This window comes from Ranitomeya variabilis, chromosome 3 (genome assembly GCF_051348905.1).
Source record: "Ranitomeya variabilis isolate aRanVar5 chromosome 3, aRanVar5.hap1, whole genome shotgun sequence".
Classification (NCBI taxonomy): Eukaryota; Metazoa; Chordata; class Amphibia; order Anura; family Dendrobatidae; genus Ranitomeya; species Ranitomeya variabilis.
The window spans coordinates 68,114,466-68,135,155 of record NC_135234.1 but is presented as its reverse complement, the minus strand read 5'-3'; the positions used below and the strand labels follow the sequence as shown (position 1 = coordinate 68,135,155).

Sequence of the window (20,690 nt, the reverse complement as noted above, 5' to 3'; positions counted from 1 at the left end):
CCAACGATCAGGGGAACGACTTCGGCATCGTTGAAACTGTCTTCAACGATGCCGAAGTCCCCCTGCAGCACCCGGGTAACCAGGGTAAACATCGGGTTACTAAGCGCAGGGCCGCGCTTAGTAACCCGATGTTTACCCTGGTTACCAAAAAAAACAAACACTACATACTCGCCTTTCGGTGTCCAGGTCCCTTGCCGTCTGCTTCCTGCTCTGACTGAGCCGCCGTACACTGAGAGCAGAGCGCAGCGGTGACGTCACTGCTGTGATCTGGTCTCACTTTCCGGCAGTCAGTGAGAGCAGGAAGCAGACGGCAAGGGACCTGGACACCGAAAGGCGAGTATGTACTGTTTTTTTTTTTTTACATTTACGCTGGTAACCAGGGTAAACATCGGGTTACTAAGCGCGGCCCTGCGCTTAGTAACCCGATGTTTACCCTGGTTACCAGTGAAGACATCGCTGGATCGGTGTCACACACACCGATTCAGCAATGTCAGCGGGGCCTCAACGACCAAAAAAAGGTCCAGGCCATTCCGACACGACCAGCGATCTCACAGCAGGGGCCTGATCGCTGGTACGTGTCACACATAGCGAGATCGCTATGGAGGTCGCTGTTGCGTCACAAAACTTGTGACTCAGCAGCGATCTCGCTAGCGATCTCGCTATGTGAGACGGGGCCTTTATGGTCCGTGGGGTCCTTTATCTCTCCTGTAGAGTGAAAGCTCTTATGGTCAAAGGGGTCCTTTATCTCTCCTGTAGAATGTAATCTCTCATGGTCAGTGGGGTCCTTTATCTCTCCTGTAGAGTGTAAGCTCTTATCGCCAACTGGGTCCTCTCTCTATCTCTTTTTTGTAGAGTGTAAGCTGTTATGATCAGCGGGATGCTCTATCACACTTTCTCATCTATAAAGTGTAAATTCTTACAATAGGTGGGGTTCTCTCTCTCTACTCTCCCACACGTGTATTTTATGAGCCCTTACAAGCTTTCCAGTATTGAAAATCACACAAATTTATTCGAATTTTGGGGGAAATTTGGCAAATTCAAATTTCAAATGATCCGCTCACCTCTACTGGTAATCATTTTGGAAACTCTTGAAAGTATAAGTTATCTTTCTTATTTGTTATGCCAGTATGAACTGTGTGTTTTGCCTTCACATATGTAAATGTAACATTTTGGGTCAAAAGATGTCCTTCAAAGCTTGTCATTTAAGTAGAGGTCTTGTGCAATTCTCAACTTCTTTGCCTGCTTATGGTGAGAATGTGATCTACAATGGCCAATTTCTGCATGGTACTCAAATCAATTGCTCTCTAGGGGGTATGCTGATTGTGGTTTTTAATAATATAGGATACAGTGAGTGCAATTGATTAAAGATTACTGCAAATAATCAGCACAGTGCAAAAACAAAATCCTCTCTGCTAATTGCAGCTTTATGTGATGTCATATGTGACCTTGCCAGGGGAAGAAACTATTTGGAAGCAGTGGGAAGTGTTTAAAATTTGTTTGGTTTTAATATGATTTTAATATTGGCTTTTCACTTGAGTCTGAATTAGACTGCCAGCGACACTGCTTGGCTGCCACACCATTTCATTAAGATGTCCAGTCATCTGGGGAGAGTTGAAAGTTATGTTAAATTGCACTGGAGTCTTTGATCACCGAAGCTTCGTATGTCATAAATAACTCCTAGTTATAATGTCTTTAACTATTTATTAACAAGATCGACTAATTCTGGAAGGACTTCCTTATCTACCGTACATGAGAAGTGTCGAACCAACATGTATTTTTAAACAGTAATAATTTGGATTTGTATTATTGGTACTGGCTAATTACATAGGAAAATTATAAATATGTGCTGCACATGGATGCTAATATGCCATATGTTTGTAAGGCATTAGTCTGAATAGCCAGATGCTGGAGTTACTTAGCAAAGCACACAAAAAATGCAGCATTTTTCCCAATCTGGTTAGCTCATTCAAGCGGAAAAATAGACAGAATGGGAGAATTTGGGAGAAATGAATGAGGACTGAAGAACACATTGAATGAGCAAAGCACAAGGTGTTTTGAGAATAAAATAATATTACTTTTTATATAAATCTACAAAAATATAGTCATAAGAAGACCTAAGTACACAATATTTGAATTATATGGTTTTAGGAATCAGGTTATAATTAAAAAAAATCTGGTCCTCAGAATGTCTTAAAATTGGTTAACTGTCAACTCAAATGAACAACAACACGGGACAAATTACACGTGTAATGTATTTATCAAAAATTAGGCCAAATTAAGTAATAGGTTGTAGAACCACCTTTAGCAGGATTGAAGATTAAGTTTTATTGTATGACTATCAGTGTCTCACATCATTCTGGAGGAATTTTGGCCCACCTTTCTTTACAGTGATAAGGTTATGTGCACACAACATCTTTTTCTGGTAGATTCTGCCCAGAATCCGTCTCAAAAAGTGCAGCAAAACCATCGCAAAAAATAGATATAATATACAGCATGTCAATGCCAATCAGGGTGGATAAAAATCAATGTTTTTAAAAAAAAAATCAAAAAAATCGGATTTTTTTGATTTAAATCGGATTTTTTTGATTTAAATCGGATTTTTTTCAATAAACTGCTTTTTGAGGAAAATATTTTACTATCCAAAGGTTCTTCCATCATGAGATAAAGCTGAGATGTTTAACTCAGTAGAATAAAGGCTGTATATGTGTAACATTCACAATGCCATGCTCTTCCAGAGGTTTCTGTAGGATTAGTGGGCAGTTTCTCTCCTATATTATCACAGACGCTCGCTTTACTTACGCAGTTCTCAAAACTGAATTTGACTCCGCAGAGGTCCCAGCCTCTTCTTCATGGCAAAAATGTTACAACATGAACAGAGTTGAGAAAAAGACCTTAATCCTATTGTTCTACAAACCTATGAATACAGAATCAACCCCTTCAGTGCCAAGTCCAAGAAGTTAGACAATATGTTTCTGATTGTTTGGAGTGGAATAGATCTGCACAACACAAGAAGAATGTGAATCTAAGTGTTTTGAGGAGGAAGGGCAAGCAGACAAAAAAATGAAAGTGAAACTTTGAGCACAATACTGCAGCATAGCCACAGACAGACAAGTCTGGATCTGTTTGTGTGTACGATCTGAGGTTTATTACATTCTTTCCTTATAATGGCAGCAGGCCGTAAAAGAGACCCAGTTTGGGAATATTTTAATGAAGCTCCTTCGCCTATCGGTAAGGCAGGCATGCGTGCAAAATGCAAACGATGCAACAAAGAGATGCCAAGGCCTGGTGGCGTGAATGAGGCAACATCATGAGAAGTGCGGTGATGAAGATGACCAAAGAAACACTTCACTATCAACATCTTCATTTCCCTTCTGGTTGCAGTTTTCATAATGTGATTTCAAATGGCAAACAAGTCCTTGGATATCCTTTTGACAGTATTTGCACTTTGCTCTTGCACCTTTCTTTCCAAGATCTGCTGCTGGCATCTCAACAAAATGAACCCAAATAGGGTCTCTCTTACGACCTGCCATGGCTCACACAGATCACTTATGAAGTTTGATTGTTACTACAGCCAAGTACTGCTGACTATCCAACAAGTTTGGGCATGTCAACTGAATGGAAAAAGAAACTAAACCAAAAGTGAAACCAAGCTAGAAGTGTGGAATTAAAGGGGCAGTATGAACAAAATGTGGAGGCTATTAATAGTTTATACAATTAAGACATGCTGCTTTTAAACACCTACCTATTGCCATATAGTAAAACAAAAAAGATTTTTACTTACTTTGGGGTCCCCCCCTCACCCTGGCGTTAGATCGTTGCCCCTAGTTTCGTCCGTGTAACTATGGGCGCACATGCGCACTGCTCTCACTTCTCATTTTAATCGTGATTTATATTAAAAAAAACCTTTTGATTTAAATCAGTGATTTAAATCATGATTAAAATCATGATTTAAATCGATCCGATTTAAATAGAAAAAAATCTTTTGATTTAAATCGTGATTTAAATCATGATTTAAATCGGCGTGATTTAAATCAATCCACCCTGATGCCAATATTGGAAACTCTGCAGCGGTTAAAAGAAGTAACATGTTCATTGGTCTGATTGCTTCGTTTGGAAACTGCCAGCTCTCTACAATAGAAGATGTAGGAAAATCTTAGAGTTTGAGAACACAGAGTATTTTGAGGAGTTTTTGAGCGGAAGTTATCCAAATCCTCCTAGAGATCTCAAAACTTTTTCAATGCTTGAAGTTTCTGCTCATTTTATACCCCGAAAACTCTAAAACTCTTTTCTTTATTATGTCCTGTAAAATTCAAAGAGGGTGTACTTAGCTTGCCTCATAACTGTAATTGGACTTCATTGAGGCTATGTGCACACTAAGTCTTTTTGCCAAGTTTTTGGAGTGGAAATTAACTTAACTTTTAAGTATTTGAGGAGTTATGAAATTTTGAGGAGGATTTGGAGAGTTCCTGCTCATTTTCTGCTCCAAAAACTTTGTGGTGCACATAGCCTAATTCAGAAATGTTTAGGATTGTTTTACTCAGTGTTGTTTTTGAAGAAGCACTGTAGTGTTTTATGCAGTCTTTTGTAAAGTGGATCCAGTGGAATGAAGAATTATAAGTCCCTTTTTTCTATTTTACAGAACGTTTCCAAAAAGCATTCTGAGTAAAAATACAGTTAAAAAGGAAACATCTCCTAATCTTTAAGGCTGCGGTCAGACGCCGGTATATTCTCTCACTCTGTTAGAGTTTGAGCCGACTGTGAAGTTAGCGTGATCTGATTCTCTCACATATGAGAATCCTATCACAGGGGGGGAGAAGATGGAGAACTTAATTTCTCCATCTTCTCCATTGCTTTTGTGCAAGTACATTGGTCTGCACTCGTAGACTTGTAGGGTGTGCATGGTCCGAAGTGCTGGAGCACTCGCTGCATGCTGCATGCCGCAGTGACGGATCGGATGTTAGATGTCCTTTGAATTAATTGCATCTGAATAAAGCAGAACCTGTTCATTGAGCTGGAGTCCTTTCCTTTCTATTTGCAATTCGGCGCTATGGCAGTGCCATGGTCCAAGCTCCGAAAGGGTCGGAAGGACACCAACGGTTACATGGAATTGCTATTACGACATTGGTGTAACCCACAATAGTGCTAAAATAACAGAAACATCTTGCAAATCAAATGGATTCAAACAATCGCATTGAGAAATTGAGGATGAAAGGAAAGAAAAATTCTCAGTGGGTTAAATGGCTGCATCCACTGAAAGCTGCAAATTCAACGTTGTTCTGAAAATATAAGCATTCACATCATACATAAGGGTGTTTGACAAGACAAAATCCTATATAGGCAATGATGAACTTTGTATATTTTGCTGACTGCACAACTCTATCTCATTATGTCTTGGTTTAATGAAGGTCCCCTAATTATAGAGCGATTGACAAGTTATCTCACTACTTTTCATCAATCTTGGGAGAAAAGAACGGGAAACTTATTTAATATTGGAATATATGTGTCATTTTCGCACGCGAGGAAAATGATATTAAAACTTGTTGGTCGCTGACAGCATTGGATTTTTTCAAGTCAATGAAATCGTGATACATCAATCATCAATGTATTATATAAGGATAGTAAGATTTATACTGGAAATATATGACTATTTGTATTGGCAAAGCACTGGAGAACAGGATTGCCAACCATCCAAAATTCTCAGACTGTCTTCAAAAATCATGCACTTTTCTGCACTGTCCGTAAGAAAATTAAAGCGTCCGTGATTTTGTTTTTAAACTGAAGACACGTACACAGTTTATTTTGGCTGTAATTATTGTCATTTTACAGTTTACAGTGACTGCAGATAATGTCTTCATATCAGATTATAATAATACTTTACTATGGTTTTACAATGTGTCTGTAAAAAATATTGTTTGTCTGTGATTTTTCCATAAGCTGTCCAGAAAAAATAAAAAGTCAAGTTGGCAACCATGCTGGAGAATAATATACAAAAGCTAACCTGCATCAACATGTAGGGTATGAAGCAGTCCAGCTCACTTACCGTATAGTTTTATCTCATTAGAATGTTTTTTTTTCTCAAAAACATATGTTTTTTTCTTACATGCAGACATCAGGAGAATTGATCAATAATAAAAATAAATAGAATAAATTTAACAACTGAAGCTCAGATTTTCTTGATCTCCTAGGATGAGATCTAATCCACCTGTGTCACTAAATATACAGCATAGACACAAAGCCATGAAACAGCCATTTAGATAAGACATAATACAATTAGATGAAAAGGATTTTGTTTGTGAATCCAAATAGAAACTTTTATAGTTAAAAATAAGATGGCTTCCTTACCCCATTTAATGGATAAGTCTTCCATCCGAGTTCTCCAATAGCTGTTGTAGTGTCAAGAAGGACAACTGAAGAAAAAAGAAAGAATATATTGCTATATTGCATCCATTTACTTTATACAATATTATTATTAATATTATGTTCGTCTTTAGCCTTCATTTTTTCAGTTTACAAATCACTCTAGAATTCACAAAAGCTTTAAGCTTTTTTTTTTACCCAAAGCATAATGTTGTTATATAATAATGCAAACATATAGTTATTCATTTATGCAAATAAAATCATTGTTAAATCTGACCCATTTTGTACATATCACCCCCCTAAGGATGTTCCTCTGGGCTCTATTTATCCTGCAGTTACCATTGGATCCATCTTGCTGGCTCAGGATGTGTAGCATGTGCAGTCTCTCTCTGTCACCTTCCAGCACAGCTCTGCTATTTCTCTACAACTGACACACAGTGAATCATACATTTTTTTAGTCCACTCTATACTTTGTGGAACTATATGGTCATGTACAGTAGTTTGCCCAGTTTTATTTTTGCCCAGCTTCAACTGCATAGCTGCATGTGTGCTGTTACATCTTTGATCTGTTAGCTGGTTTCCAGCAAAGATCAACAGTCCTACACTTTGCACTGCACAACAAAACACTGCAGATGTCACACAAGCAGAACAGCGCTGTTTGCTGCCTGCTGCTGACCGATCAGTGGCGTAAAACTGTAAATGAAATTTTGATGGCACATACTGCAGAAGATAATCCTCTGCCATATGCATCGACAAAGCAGCATTAGCAGTTTTTCTCCATTGATCTGTCAGTAGCAGGCATGAAAAAACCACACAGCCCTGATATGCCCAGTTATTACATGCTGTGTTGTGCAGGCAGAGTAGAGTGAAGTGCAGGACTGTTGGTCTCTGCTGGAAAATAGGCTAATAGATCAATTATAAGGAAACTCACAGGTGGCTATGTTGAGGTAGATGGCAGAGGGTGAAATCATTCAGGGTAAATTCTAAACAATAAACAGATTAGCTTAAGGAGAACCTGTTAAGTGAAAAAGCTATTGACTTGCAGATATGGGGTTAATCTGCAGGTTAATAGCGTTCTGAAGCTGCCCCGGTGCCTGCACAGAAAGTCTGGCTACCGGAAGGAAATGAACTACAATCTCCCGGTAACCTCCAGCTTTTAGTCATCAATCAGTATATAGTGAGTGGAGGCTGTAACCATGCTTCAGCACTCACTGACAACTGGCTCTAGAGTACATCAGTGCCGAGTCGGCTGTCAGTGCCGGGGCATAGTTACTGAGCGGTGATTGAAGCCACTGTCACGAATAAACACAGGTAAATCTGGTGGATGACACAGCATATACGTACAATGAGATGATAAAGGGAGAGAAAAACCCTAACGGTAAGGAGAGGGAGGATGGAACTCCTCTTGACACCAACCTGTGCCTGTCCTTAAGCTCCCCTAATGCCTTATGCAAGTCCATACCCTCGCTACCCTCACGAGTCTAGCCCCTGGCTCTCACCTCTACTAACCCTGGCTAATGCACTGGCCGGTAAGGACACTAGCGATGCCACTGCAGGTAATATTACACAGGGAAAGCGACAAACAAGGGACTGAAAAAATAGAATACAACTCAGTTCTGAATCTGCTGCTATGCTCCACAGCAGCAAACTAAATGGCACATGGTAAACAGGACTCCAATAGTGACAATACTGCAGTCAAAGGAGAACTCCACACACCTAGTTGGTCTGCATAGAAGTAACTCTATAACTGACAATCAGCTGATGGGCCATGTGACTATTTAAAGGCAGGTGGGAGCGGTTATCAACCAACATCAGCTGACCAGCCTAAAAGAAGCTGCCAGCAAGAGACTGTCATTAACACTTGCTGGACCAAAGGAAAAAAAACTACATTTAAATTCCAGCAGACCCAGACCTGCCAAGAATCCCTTTTTGATTTGTGACAGCCGCACTGCCCATGCCTCCATGATTGAAAGCCGGATGCAGAGAGGGACACATAGATATGAAAAAAACACAAAAGGTAAAATAAAAACTTTTTCTTACACTTGATCTGTATATTAACAATAAGTATGTATTTACTGTTCCTTGTGAATAATAATGACATTGTGGAAATAGTGTAACACTGAAAGCATTTTTTGAAAATATATTTTAATAATAGTTTAGATATCAGACACATAATAAGTACAAATATGCTTTGACACATTTTTTAGAGTTCTATTAAATTCAGTACTTCCATCTTTGACACCAGTAATTTTTGCACTTTATCTATATATATAATTGTCTAACAGCTACTTCCGTCTGTCTGTCTGCAACTTCCATCACAGAAATCCCGCGTCGCTGATTGGTCTCGCCAGCTGCCTGCCCTGACTGCCGCGACCAATCAGCGACGGCCACAGTCCGGCTGAGAATTAGTCCCTTCCTACTCCCGTCCAGTCAGTGCCCGGCACCCGCTCCATACTCCACTCCAATCAGCGCTCATACAGGGTTAATGACAGCGTTAATGGACCGCATTATGCCGCGGGTAATGCACTCCGTTAACGCTGCTATTAACCCTGTGTGACCAACTTTTTACTATTGATGCTGCCTATGCAGCATCAATAGTAAAAAGATCTAATGTTAAAAATAATAAGAAAACAAAAAAACTGCTATTCTCACCTTCCGTCGTCCACCGAGGCGTGCGCGGCTGCCTCCAGCTTCCGTTCCCAGAGATGCATTGCGAAATTACCCAGAAGACTTAGCAGTCTCGCGAGACCGCTAAGTCATCTGGGTACTTTCGCAATGCATCCTGAGAACAGAAGCTGTCAGCAGCCGCACGCGCGCGCATCCACACAGCTTCGCTGGACAATGGCGAGTGAGTATAGAACTATTTTTTATTTTAATTTTTTTTTTTTTAACAGGGATATGGTGCCCACACTGCTGTATACTACGTGGCTGTGCTATATACTACGTGGGCTGTGTTATATACTGCGTAGGCTGTGTTATATACTGCTTGGGCTGTGCTATATACTACGTGGCCTGTATTATATACTGTGTGGCTGTGCTATATACTATGTGGACAGTGTTATATAGTACGTGGCTGCTATATACTACGTGGGCAGTGTTATATACTACGTGGGCAAAGTTATATACTGCGTGGGCAAAGTTATATACTGTTTGGTACGTGGCCTGTGCTATATACTATGTGACTGCTATATACATACATACATATTCTAGAATACATATTCTAGAATACCCGATGCGTTAGAATCGAGCCACCGTCTAAAATACCATAATGACTGATAAGAAATTGTTTCCTCTTTGGGAAAGCCGTTCCACTAGGCAAAACAGTCACATCCAGCCATGACTCTTTAAAGTTTTTAGAAGGTGAAGCAATTAAGGAACAAACTGATTTATGCTCCAATCTTTGAGACTGGAAAACCCCTTTAATTAGCTTTGACATTTTGAAGGGAAACAATAAGAAAATAAAAGTATTTTCAGAAATTCAATTCCTCCAGATTTTTTTATTCCCACTGGTAAATGTAATTTTCTAGTCATCATTTGTGACACATTATGACTAATAGAACTTATCAGAGTAATAGGTAGAACACTATAATTTAGTTGTCCTGTATCATTGCAATAATTAAATACAATAAACTGCTTAAATTTCTATTATATCATTATATTCACAGCTCTGCTAATTGCAATTTTTTAACTATAGCAATGAATGTTTTCCTTCTCTTTTATATAAAAAGGTACCCAGGAGGCTTATTGCTTCATGGAGGATATGATTGGAAACCCTAAGGTTACCTTTGGCTACTAGAGAGAGGTTCTTATAATATCTTGGGATTTACACAAAGCAAGTAAGCAATCTTTTACACTGCATTACAAAAGTAAGTGGTTTAATTAATATAAGTATAGAACATATTTTACACAATATAAAACATTACATTTTTATGTAAATTTATCTCTATGACAATGTGCATACAAGCCACAATGGGTTCATTGCATTTCACTATAAAATACCTATTTTTATCATTGTATTTGCATTAATTAGTTCATCAGTCTATTTATTCATATAAAAACAGCTAAAGAGGTGTCTTTCTTAGCTTAAAGCAGCCTACAGTCGATTTTTCTTGCCTGTAATTTCACTGTATATGTTCAAAAACTTCTTTACTTACCAAAAATAATAGACAAGGCAAAGGGGAATGCATTATAATGTGTACAGGGGTACCGTCAACAGATGATTGTTGAGGGAAGAAAGGATGCAACATGTCTGATTTTGGACTGCCAATCCTTTTGTTCTTTAAGAGATAAGCCACCGCCAGAGATGTCTGGCAGCTGCTTTCTCATAGGCAACACAGGAGAGCTCAGTAGAGCGAACATTCCTGTGTATGGGAGAGTTTGGGCAATAGCGTTAAAGACATCAAAAATAACCTCAGTGAAATATTGGAGGCGGATGAAGGAAAAGCCAATTTACTAAGCACTTTGTTCTGTAAAATATATACTCCAGAAAATTCCATGACAGATGATATGATCAGGGATATAATAAATTCTCCCTTAAATGTCACCAGCTTATTCCAGTAAGAAGTATGGAATCATCTCAAAAATGCTAAAGTAGACAAATCATTGGGCCCAGATGGAATACACCCCTAAGTACTGCATGGATTAAGTGTCATGATTGACTAAAATTTCCAATATTCAAGAATTCTATAACGCAGGGTCTGTACCACAATACTGGTGCGTAGCAAATGTGGTGACAATATTAAAAAAGGGGATAAAATCTGAGCCTGGATATTATAGGCCCGTTTGTTTAAACTCTTATATGAGTAAAATCTTTGAGCATTTTCTGGGAAATTATATACTCGAGTATCTTAACAAAAATAACTTTACGACCCAATATCAACATGGGTTTATGAGGGATCTTTCCTATCAATTTAATCTGATCAGCTTCTATGAGGAGGAACAGTAAGTTCCAGGCTGGAACAGGGTAAATCTGTGGATGTTGTCTATGACATTTCAAAGGCGTTTAATACAGTGCCACATAAAAGGTTGGTATGTAAAATGAGGGCAATTTGACTACGGGAATGGAATACAGTATATGTGCAGTTGGGTTAACAACTGGCTCAGAGATGGGAAACAGAAGGTGGTTAATGGAAAGCATTTGAATTGGGTCACAGTAAACAGTGGGGTGCCAAAGAGGTCAGTATTGGGCACCTCTATTTTTATATATTTATTAACCCTGCTGTTCTGTTCGGGTCATAGTGACCCGAACAGACTTTTTGCGGCCCTGTAGATTTTTTTCTGTAAGTCTCTAAAACTTGAGACTCCTTGACTTTTCCTCATTTGGGGGGACCTACATATGAGTATATATATATATTTTTTTTTTCGTTTACTTTTTGCTACACGAAAAAAGTTACACTAGTTCTGTTCGGGTCATAGTGACCCGGCATCGTTTTTTACAGCTGTGAGGCCATATTTTCAGTGAAATAAAGGACTTATAACCTCAGTTGGGTCTATTTATTGCATCTACTATTGTATATCAATTGATTTTTTTCCTAAATTATTTCAATGGGGTCGTACGCGCGCTCTACCGGGGGTATGCATTGAGATCTGCGCACCATAAAAATGGCTTTATATTGATTATTTTTGGTGTGCAGTCTATTCTAAAATGTAGAGTGCATCCGGAGAGATCACTAGGTGTGCACTACACGTGTATATTTTGCGCAGAACGGACTGCTCAGAACGCGCTGTCTAAGACGGTTTTTGTTTGTAAATCTGAGCTGTAAAGTCTTGCAAATAATTTTTTTGGCTAAGTAAGTCTGTCTTCCTGGCTTATCTGCTTGTTTTCAGAAGTTTTCAAAATGTTTGATTTGATTGTTTTGATTTTTTTTTTTTTTTTACAAAAATGTGTATTTTTCTATTTTCGTTTTGCTCATTGATCTGTTTTTTCAGAATAAAAACAAAAAAAAAAGATTTCTGTTTCATTTTTCTTTTTTTTACTACCAAACATGTTCACAAACAGTCTAGTAAGCAAAAAGTTATAAAAAAAAATGAGTTAGAGTGTCTAAAATCAAGGTTTAATAAGCCGGGTCATAGTGACCCGAACAGAACTAGTGTATAGTAAATGCGAACAGAACAGCAGGGTTAATGACCTTCTGGAGAGCATACAAAGTAGAGTTTCAATATTTTCAGATGAAACTAAACTCTACAAGTGAATAAACACAAAGGCGAGTAATTTAATTGTCATGATTCCTCCTAAAGCTGTGTCTAGACGCAGTGAGTGACAGTTCAGCCATTCAATCTGGGACTGGGACATGCTGATCTGTCAGTATGGTGATGGACAGCTCAGCCATCCAATTGGAAGCTGGGGTGTGCTAAACTGTTAGTGTTGTTAGTAACAGTCCATTTGCTCATTCAGAGCCAGGGCATGTGGGGTTTCCGTAATATGCATCCTGTTGGGAGTGATTATCTGGCTATTTAGCTGGCTGTCTCCTGTTACTGCCAGTTGTAGCTCAGCACAAACGGCGTGTGTTTGCTCTGTGCTCTAAGTTCTTAAATCCTGATCTTTGTTGCCCGACCTTGGATTTGTCTGTAACCATCTGTTTGCCTAGCCCCTTTGTCTTGTACCATCCTGGAATTCTGACCTTGGACCATGATCTGACTACGCCTCTGTTTTTCTCCTTAGTTTATGACAAGCTCTCCTGGTATCTGACTCCTGACTACCCTGCCTTGCGAATTGTTTGTGAGTAGTGACTAGCATCACATTGGATTTATGTAAGCTGGAGGATTGAGCCATATGTAAATATTGTGTACAGTTTTGGGATCCAGTGTATAAGAAGGACATGGTTGAACAAGAGAAGATGCACAGAAAAGTTACCAAGGTTATTAAGAGAATTAGAAAACTGCAATACCAAGACAGATTATCAATTCTGTGATTATTTAATTTGGTAAAACAAAGGTTAAGGGGCAATCCTATTACAATGCACAAATATAAGAAGGGACAGTACAGAAATCTTTATAATGATCTGACAAGGGAGCAACCTGTACATCAGAGGAAGGAAAGATTAATTGTAATCACAGGTGCAGATTGTTTGCTGTAAGAGCAGTGAGATTATGGAACTCTCGAACACATAATGTTGCCATGGTGGATTCATTATTATTATTATTATTATTATTATTATTTATTATTATAGCACCATTTATTCCATGGCGCTTTACATGTGAGGAGGGGTATACATTTCAAAAACAAGTACAATAATCTTGAACAATACAAGTCACAACTGGTACAGGAGGAGAGAGGACCCTGCCCGCGAGGGCTCAGAATCTACAAGGGATGGGTGAGAATACAGTAGGTAAGGGTAGAGCTGGCCGTGCAGTGGTTTGGTCGATCGGTGGTTACTGCAGGTTGTAGGCTTGTCAGAAGAGGTGGGTCTTCAGGTTGTTTTTGAAGGTTTCGATGGTAGGTGAGAGTCTGATATGTTGTGGTAGAGAGTTCCAGAGTAGGGGTGATGTGCGAGAGAAATGTTGTATGCGATTGTGGGAAGAGGGGATAAGAGGGGAGTAGAGAAGGAGATCTTGTGAGGATTGGAGGTTGCGTGCAGGAATGTACCGGGAGACGAGTTCACAGATGTATGGAGGACACAGGTTGTGGATGGCTTTGTATGTCATGGTTAGGTTTTTGTACTGGAGTCTCTGGGTAATGGGGAGCCAGTGAAGGGATTGACAGAGGGGAGAGGCCGGGGAATAGCGGGGGGACAGGTGGATTAGTCGGGCAGCTGAGTTTAGAATAGATTAAAGGGGTGAGAGAGTGTTAGAGGGGAGGCCACAGAGCAGGAAGTTACAGTAGTCGAGGCGGGAGATGATGAGGGCATGGACTAGGGTTTTCATTCCTTCATTCACTCATTAAGCAAGTTCAAGTGCCTTTCTTGAAAGATAATATTACAGGTTATGTGTACTCGCATCTGTGATGGGACATTGATCCAGGGAATTAGTTTGATTACCATATTTTTCCCCTAATGTGGGGCAATTAGCATCTGCCTCCTGGGAATTTTTGCCTTCCTCTGGAATTACATGTTAGACAATAGGTTGAACTCGATGGACTTATGTCTACTTTCAACTTTAAAAACTATGAAACTATAAAAATAATATCCCTCACTCAAGCAAAATAACTGATCAGGATAAGCTCAAATAAGAACTTCAATGGTCATTAATTAAAAACTTTTTACAACACGTCTTGTTCTGTGCTCATTTGATTATTTTATAACGTTAGAACAAAGGTTTACTATGGTTTACTTTGGAATGCAAAATAGATGTTCTAATAATAAAAATCATCAAACCCTGGAGGAAGAAACATAAGGTCAATTGCCTATCATGATAGTCTATGTTTTACGAAATAGCATGCGGAGAGATCTTGGTGAGAAAATTTTCTTTTTTCAGCCTAGTTGCCTGTAATTTTCTTGATTAAGTAGTGCTGTGAATATTCAATATTATTGTGCATACTAAGACTCATTATATGTTTATATGGCAATAGTTTTATCACTTGTATGGTGATTTCACATAAAGTTTTTATTTTATTTTTTTAGCCTGCAGTGTATTAAATTGGAATTGGAGATATATATGAATGGCATATATGGTATCTGTCGAACTATAAGATGCACTTTTTAATTATAAAAACACTTGCTAAAATGTGTGCACATTTTATAGTCTGGAGGCAGCTTCCTGTGATGGAGAAGGATGTTGACACAGCGTCCTTCCCAATCACAGAGAGAACTGCTCTCTCTTTTTCTGCTCAACACTCATCTATGTGATTGGTGCAGAGCAGTATAGGAAGCTACCGGAACCTGAATGGAGGCTGCACGAGCTGAGCAGCTGAAGGACTCCCACTTGTTTAACTCAAAGACCTTCCAGATCATGTGATCATTTGGTAATGTATAGTATGTGTGTGTAAATGTGCATGTATCAGAGCTGTGTGTGCCTAGATGTGCATGTAGTGTGCATGTAGCAGAGCTGTGTGTCTATATGTGCATGTAGCAGTGCTGTGTGTCTATATGTGCATGTAGCAGAGCTGTGTGCCTATATGTGCATGTAGTGTGCATGTAGCAGAGCTGTGTGTCTATATGAGCATGTAGCAATGCTGTGTGTCTATATGTGCATGTAGCAGAGCTGTGTGTCTATATGTGCATGTAGCAGAGCTGTGTGTGCCTACATCTATATATATATATATGTATATGTAGTAGAGCTGTGCATTTATAATACACTGCAGAAAAACACTAACAATAGATTATTTACCTCCCTATCCTACCCAATGCATTAAAATTAATAATAATAATGACTCCTCCACTTCACACCACCAGGAAGTTTGAATTAGTAGGAAAAATAATTTTCCTATTTTCTGCTGTCAAAATCTGGGGTACATCTTACGGTAAGGTGTGTCTTGGCCAAAAAATAATAATCTCAGTGACGAAATCAAGATTAATTGCTTAGAGCAAAATTTAGCTAACTTGTACGAGTATATGGGTGAGTATAGTATATTAAAGTAAAAATATATAAAAAAAAAAAAATATATATATATATATATATATATAATACTCAGATTAATAGGACCCTAGTAGATGGTTATACACCATTATCATACTATTCATATAAAAAGAAGAATGGTGTAGAAAAACCACAATATAAATTTCTACTACAAAACTTTATTGAAAATAATAAAAAATAATGAAAAAATGACAGTCAGTCCATGATTGGCATCAACAAAACAGCCAACCTAAAGTATGAGAAATAAATAAATAAATATATATACTATATATATATATTGTAATGCAGTGGTAGCACTGTACGCAGTGAAGAGGCAGTGACCCACAAAGTTCAAACACAAAAGTCTCTTTACTGTGTTACTTCACACATAAGGGTGCATAGCGTTTTACAGTAAATGACATCAAAGTTAAATACACATAGTTGCATCTCGTCTCAGTGCCGGTTTCATAGCACTACACATCATACGGCTTTAGATTGCAGTTCCTAAACACGCCGGACTTCCCTTTATCCAGTTTCCCTGGGCGTCCGCACGCCATATTAAAGTCTCCAAACACACAGATTTACATGTTGCAGACACTACACACGCCAGTCCTCCTCTGACTAGTTCCCGTGGGTGTCCTGCAATGCTGTATCACAGTTTCTTTACTCACACAGCCGTACACAGCCCAGGATATCCTCTGGATAGCAGCCGGGCACCATATCCACCTGTTCGCAATCGTTACACATCCCAGTCCTCTTTTGAGCACAGGACATCCACCTCCAGTTCACCTCCGAGCACAGGACTGTCCACATCCAGGACCATGGATGACTTGCATCGCTGTGTACGCTGCAGGTGCCATGCTATTCAGCTGTCATAGCTGCTGGCTCCTCTGGCCTGTGCTGCTTCACACACACAGCCAGTGCTCTGCAGGCCTCTGCTCTGCACAACAGGGCACACACCAGACTGACACTGACGTTGCACCTGACACACTCATACCTCTTACTTCAGGGTTTTCAACAAACAAACCTGTGGCTTTCAGCCACATGGAAAACTCGGACCGGAAATCCTTGTCTGCCATACACACCTATGGACTTCATCTGTCTCCATGCACAACCTGGGGAGAACACACAGCGACCCCTACCTGTGACATGAGTCACTGCCTCACATATCCTCCCCCCCTGTTCATACCTGTGGGGTTGAACATTTGTTACACCTTATGGGCACGAGACAGGGCATCCGTACAACCCTGTGACATCCCCGCACAAAACAACATTTTCAGTCTCTCCGGCCAATATCTCTAGGGGAAGCATATCAGGATTACACTCTGACCCTAATTTGGCAACCCCAATGGCAGGTATCTCAACATTTTCAGGTTCTACGCCCGACACAGCACATAAGCACATTCTCTGCTGCTTCCAATGCAGCTCCTGCTGCTGCAGAACCTCTTGCTGCAACTGCAGCTCCTGCTGCTGCAGAACCTCTTGTTGCAACTGCAGCTCCTCTGCAACGCAGGGTTCATCGACCCGCCGATCCACAGTAAATCTTCATAACCCCACCGAGTTACTACTAGAAGCCTTCCATCGTTGTGGCCCTGCCGAGCCACAGCAAGCAAGTCTTGAAAAATATTTTCCAGCAGATTTGCACAACGCTATGCAGCATGCTTTGGGGTATGCCTCAGTTCACATTGCCCGCATTCTTTCCACCATATGTAATGCTGCACCATATGCAGTGAAGAGGTAGTGACCCACAAAGTTCAAACACAGAAGTCTCTTTACTGTGTTACTTCACACATAAAGGTGCATAGCGTTTTACAGTACATGACATCAAAGTTAAATACACATAGTTGCATCTCGTCTCAGTGCCCGTTTCATAGCACTACACGTCATACGGCTTTAGATTGCAGTCCCCAAACACACCGGACTTCCCTTTGTCCAGTTTCCCTGGGCGATCGCATGCCATAGTAAAGTCTCCAAACACACTGCTTTACATGTTGCAGACACTACACATGCCAGTCCTCCTCTGACTAGTTTCCGTGGGTGTCCTGCACCACTGTATCACAGTCTCTTTACTCACACAGCCGTACACAGCCCAGGATATCCTCCGGATAGCAGCTGGGCACCATAGCCACCTGTTTGCAATCGTTACACATGCCAGTCCTCTTTCAGGCCCAGGACATCCACCTCCGATTCACCTCCGAGCACAGGACTGTCCACATCCGAGACCAGTTACCATGGATGACTTGCATTGCTGTGTACGCTGTGGGTATCAGGCTATTCAGCTGCCATAGCTGCTGGCTCCATCTGACACACCCATAACCCTTACTGCACGGTTTTTAAAAAACAAACCTGTGACTTTCAGCCACATGGAAAACCCAGACCGGAAATCCATGACTGCCGCGCACACCTATGGACTTCATCTGTCTCCATGCACAACCTGGGGAAAACACACAGTGACCCCTACCTGTGACACAAGTCACTGCCTCACAATATATATATAGAATGGTTTTTACAAGGTAATCCAGCCAAATTGGTTATAATTAATCAATATTAAATAATATATGTATAATGAAAAACAACAGAACACAGATTGTGATGCCAGTGTCCCCTTTGCATGTTTTTTTTTTGCATTCTGTGCAAGCCTGGGTGTGGCCTCCCTTTACTGAGCGGAAACTACATTTAAAGGCTTCCCCAGACCGGTGTCCATTGGTTGGGACTCGGTCATTTTGTCTACCCTTATTCACACACTTAGATCAACTTTGACACATGGTAAGGTTTTTAATATTAGACAGAGTAGGACAGTCCCAATCAGAGTCACCTTGTCACGGTGGGATGGCTTTTATGCTATTTTTGATCAAAAACATTTTGTCATTTTTGACATTTTTGTGGTTTTTCTACCCCATTCTTCTTTTTATATTAATAGTAAGGTTAAATACTTGTATACACTTTTATAAAAACACAATGTACAACAGACATTTATCAAGATAAAAAAACAAGCTAAAACATTTTTCTCACACATCCGTCTTTTCCAAACACTTATCATTACAAACATATATACAATACAATGAAGAAATATTGCAGATAAGTGCTGTCATCATACTTAGAAGAGATCCACAAATCATTATGGAAGAACATTAATGACATCACATGGCTGAGGAGTCAAATTGTCAGAGAAGCTTAATATATATTTTCAATCAATTTCTCCGTTAAGAAAGCACAGTCGAAATTGACTAAGGAAACCATAGACCTGCAGTTTTAGTAATGTCTGTAATTTGCTTCTTTGATTTTTCACTGTGCTCTTAAGTGGTGTAGTTCAATTCATAACTTTTATTATAGCTAAACTGTCATTTTTCTGCATTGGTTACAACACACATTTTCTGATTAAAATAAGGGATCCAAGAAGTATCGTTTCTCCTTGCGGAGAGTGATATGATAAGCATGTCGAGGTGGAGACTTAAAGCCGCAATGCTCCTCTGGGAAATATGCAAATTGTCTCTTCAGAGAGGAAGAGGACTAGAACTCTAGTGCCACCTATTGGAAGTAGCAATCCACCTCGACATGCTTATCATGTCACTCTCCGTAAGGAGAAACGATACTTCTTGGATTCCGGTCAGATGCCTCTCAATCAGCCAAACCAGATCTCCACTTTGCACTGACGAGGGGCAGAACCCCGAAACACAGTGTCTGCAAATTGAGATTCTGGTTTGGCTATTATCATAAGTCATGTGACAAGGCTCGTTAAAGGGTCGACATTGACTGTTAGGATTGCTACTTCCAATAGGTGGCACTAGAGTTCTAGTCCTCTTCCTCTCTGAAGAGACAATTTGCATATTTCCCAGAGGAGCATTGCGGCTTTAAGTCTCCTCACCTCGACATGCTTATCATGTCACTCTCCGCAAGGAGAAACGATACTTCTTGGATCCCGGTCAGACGCCTCTCAATCAGCCAAACCAGATCTCCACTTTGCACTGACGAGGGGCAGAACCCCGAAACACAGTGTCTGCAAATTGAGATTCTGGTTTGGCTATTATCCTAAGTCATGTGACAAGGCTCGTTAAAGGGTCGACACTGACTGTTAGGATTGCTACTTCCAATAGGTGGCACTAGAGTTCTAGTCCTCTTCCTCTCTGAAGAGACAATTTGCTGATTAAAATAAAAAAGGAACCAACATCCACTGTAAAAAGTTAAATCACTATAAAAAGAATTGTAAAAATGAAGGTAATAACTGCACAATTCCAAAGAAAAAAGTATGATCGAACAACATAAGTTCACATAAAATAATGATTATTATTTTTACAAATGTATTTTAGTATATGACTAGGCAGTATTTCAATTTGGGCATCAAAACCGTGATGTTATGTAAATCTGTTAAGACATGGGAAGGTGGTCGAAGGTTCTCCATCTCCTTCCCAATTATGTTTCCTGACCTTACTCAGCAATATATTCTACACCTTCCATCAATGGGTCTCCTAAGAACACACCCAGTAATCCACTGTTCAGTGTCTTCATAGGCCATTTGTCACCTAATCCTATATTCGGTCCACTGCTCCACTCTTGCAGGGAATAAGCTTCTTTGACCTCCAACCCAGTTTTGCTACCTAGGTTAACAAGCCTCTTTGGCCTTCAACCCTCTGCTTCTTCTCAGATTAACAATCTGCTTTGGCCTCCATATAGTAGACATTTTACAAATGAAAACGCTCAGGCCCAGCAATTTTTCTGAACCAACCTTTTTGACAGGACTATGCTTATTGGTACCAAACTAATGTTTGATTGATCAACTGGTCTCAGGTTGTCCTATTAGCAATGCCCATTGACCAATACCCTTTCCAAGTTAACGTCTAACT

General features: G+C 39.8%; 1 protein-coding gene across 2 annotated transcripts in view; it reads right to left on the bottom strand.

Annotated features, from left to right (window-relative positions):
• EPHA6 (EPH receptor A6) overlaps positions 1-20,690 on the bottom strand; it is a 1,167,010-nt gene that overhangs the window by 1,068,957 nt on the left and 77,363 nt on the right. For both annotated transcript variants that reach the window (XM_077294107.1, XM_077294108.1), the window contains exon 2: positions 6,343-6,407. In XM_077294107.1, coding sequence (XP_077150222.1) covers positions 6,343-6,407 — 65 coding nt within the window. The remainder of the gene's footprint in view (positions 1-6,342; positions 6,408-20,690) is intronic.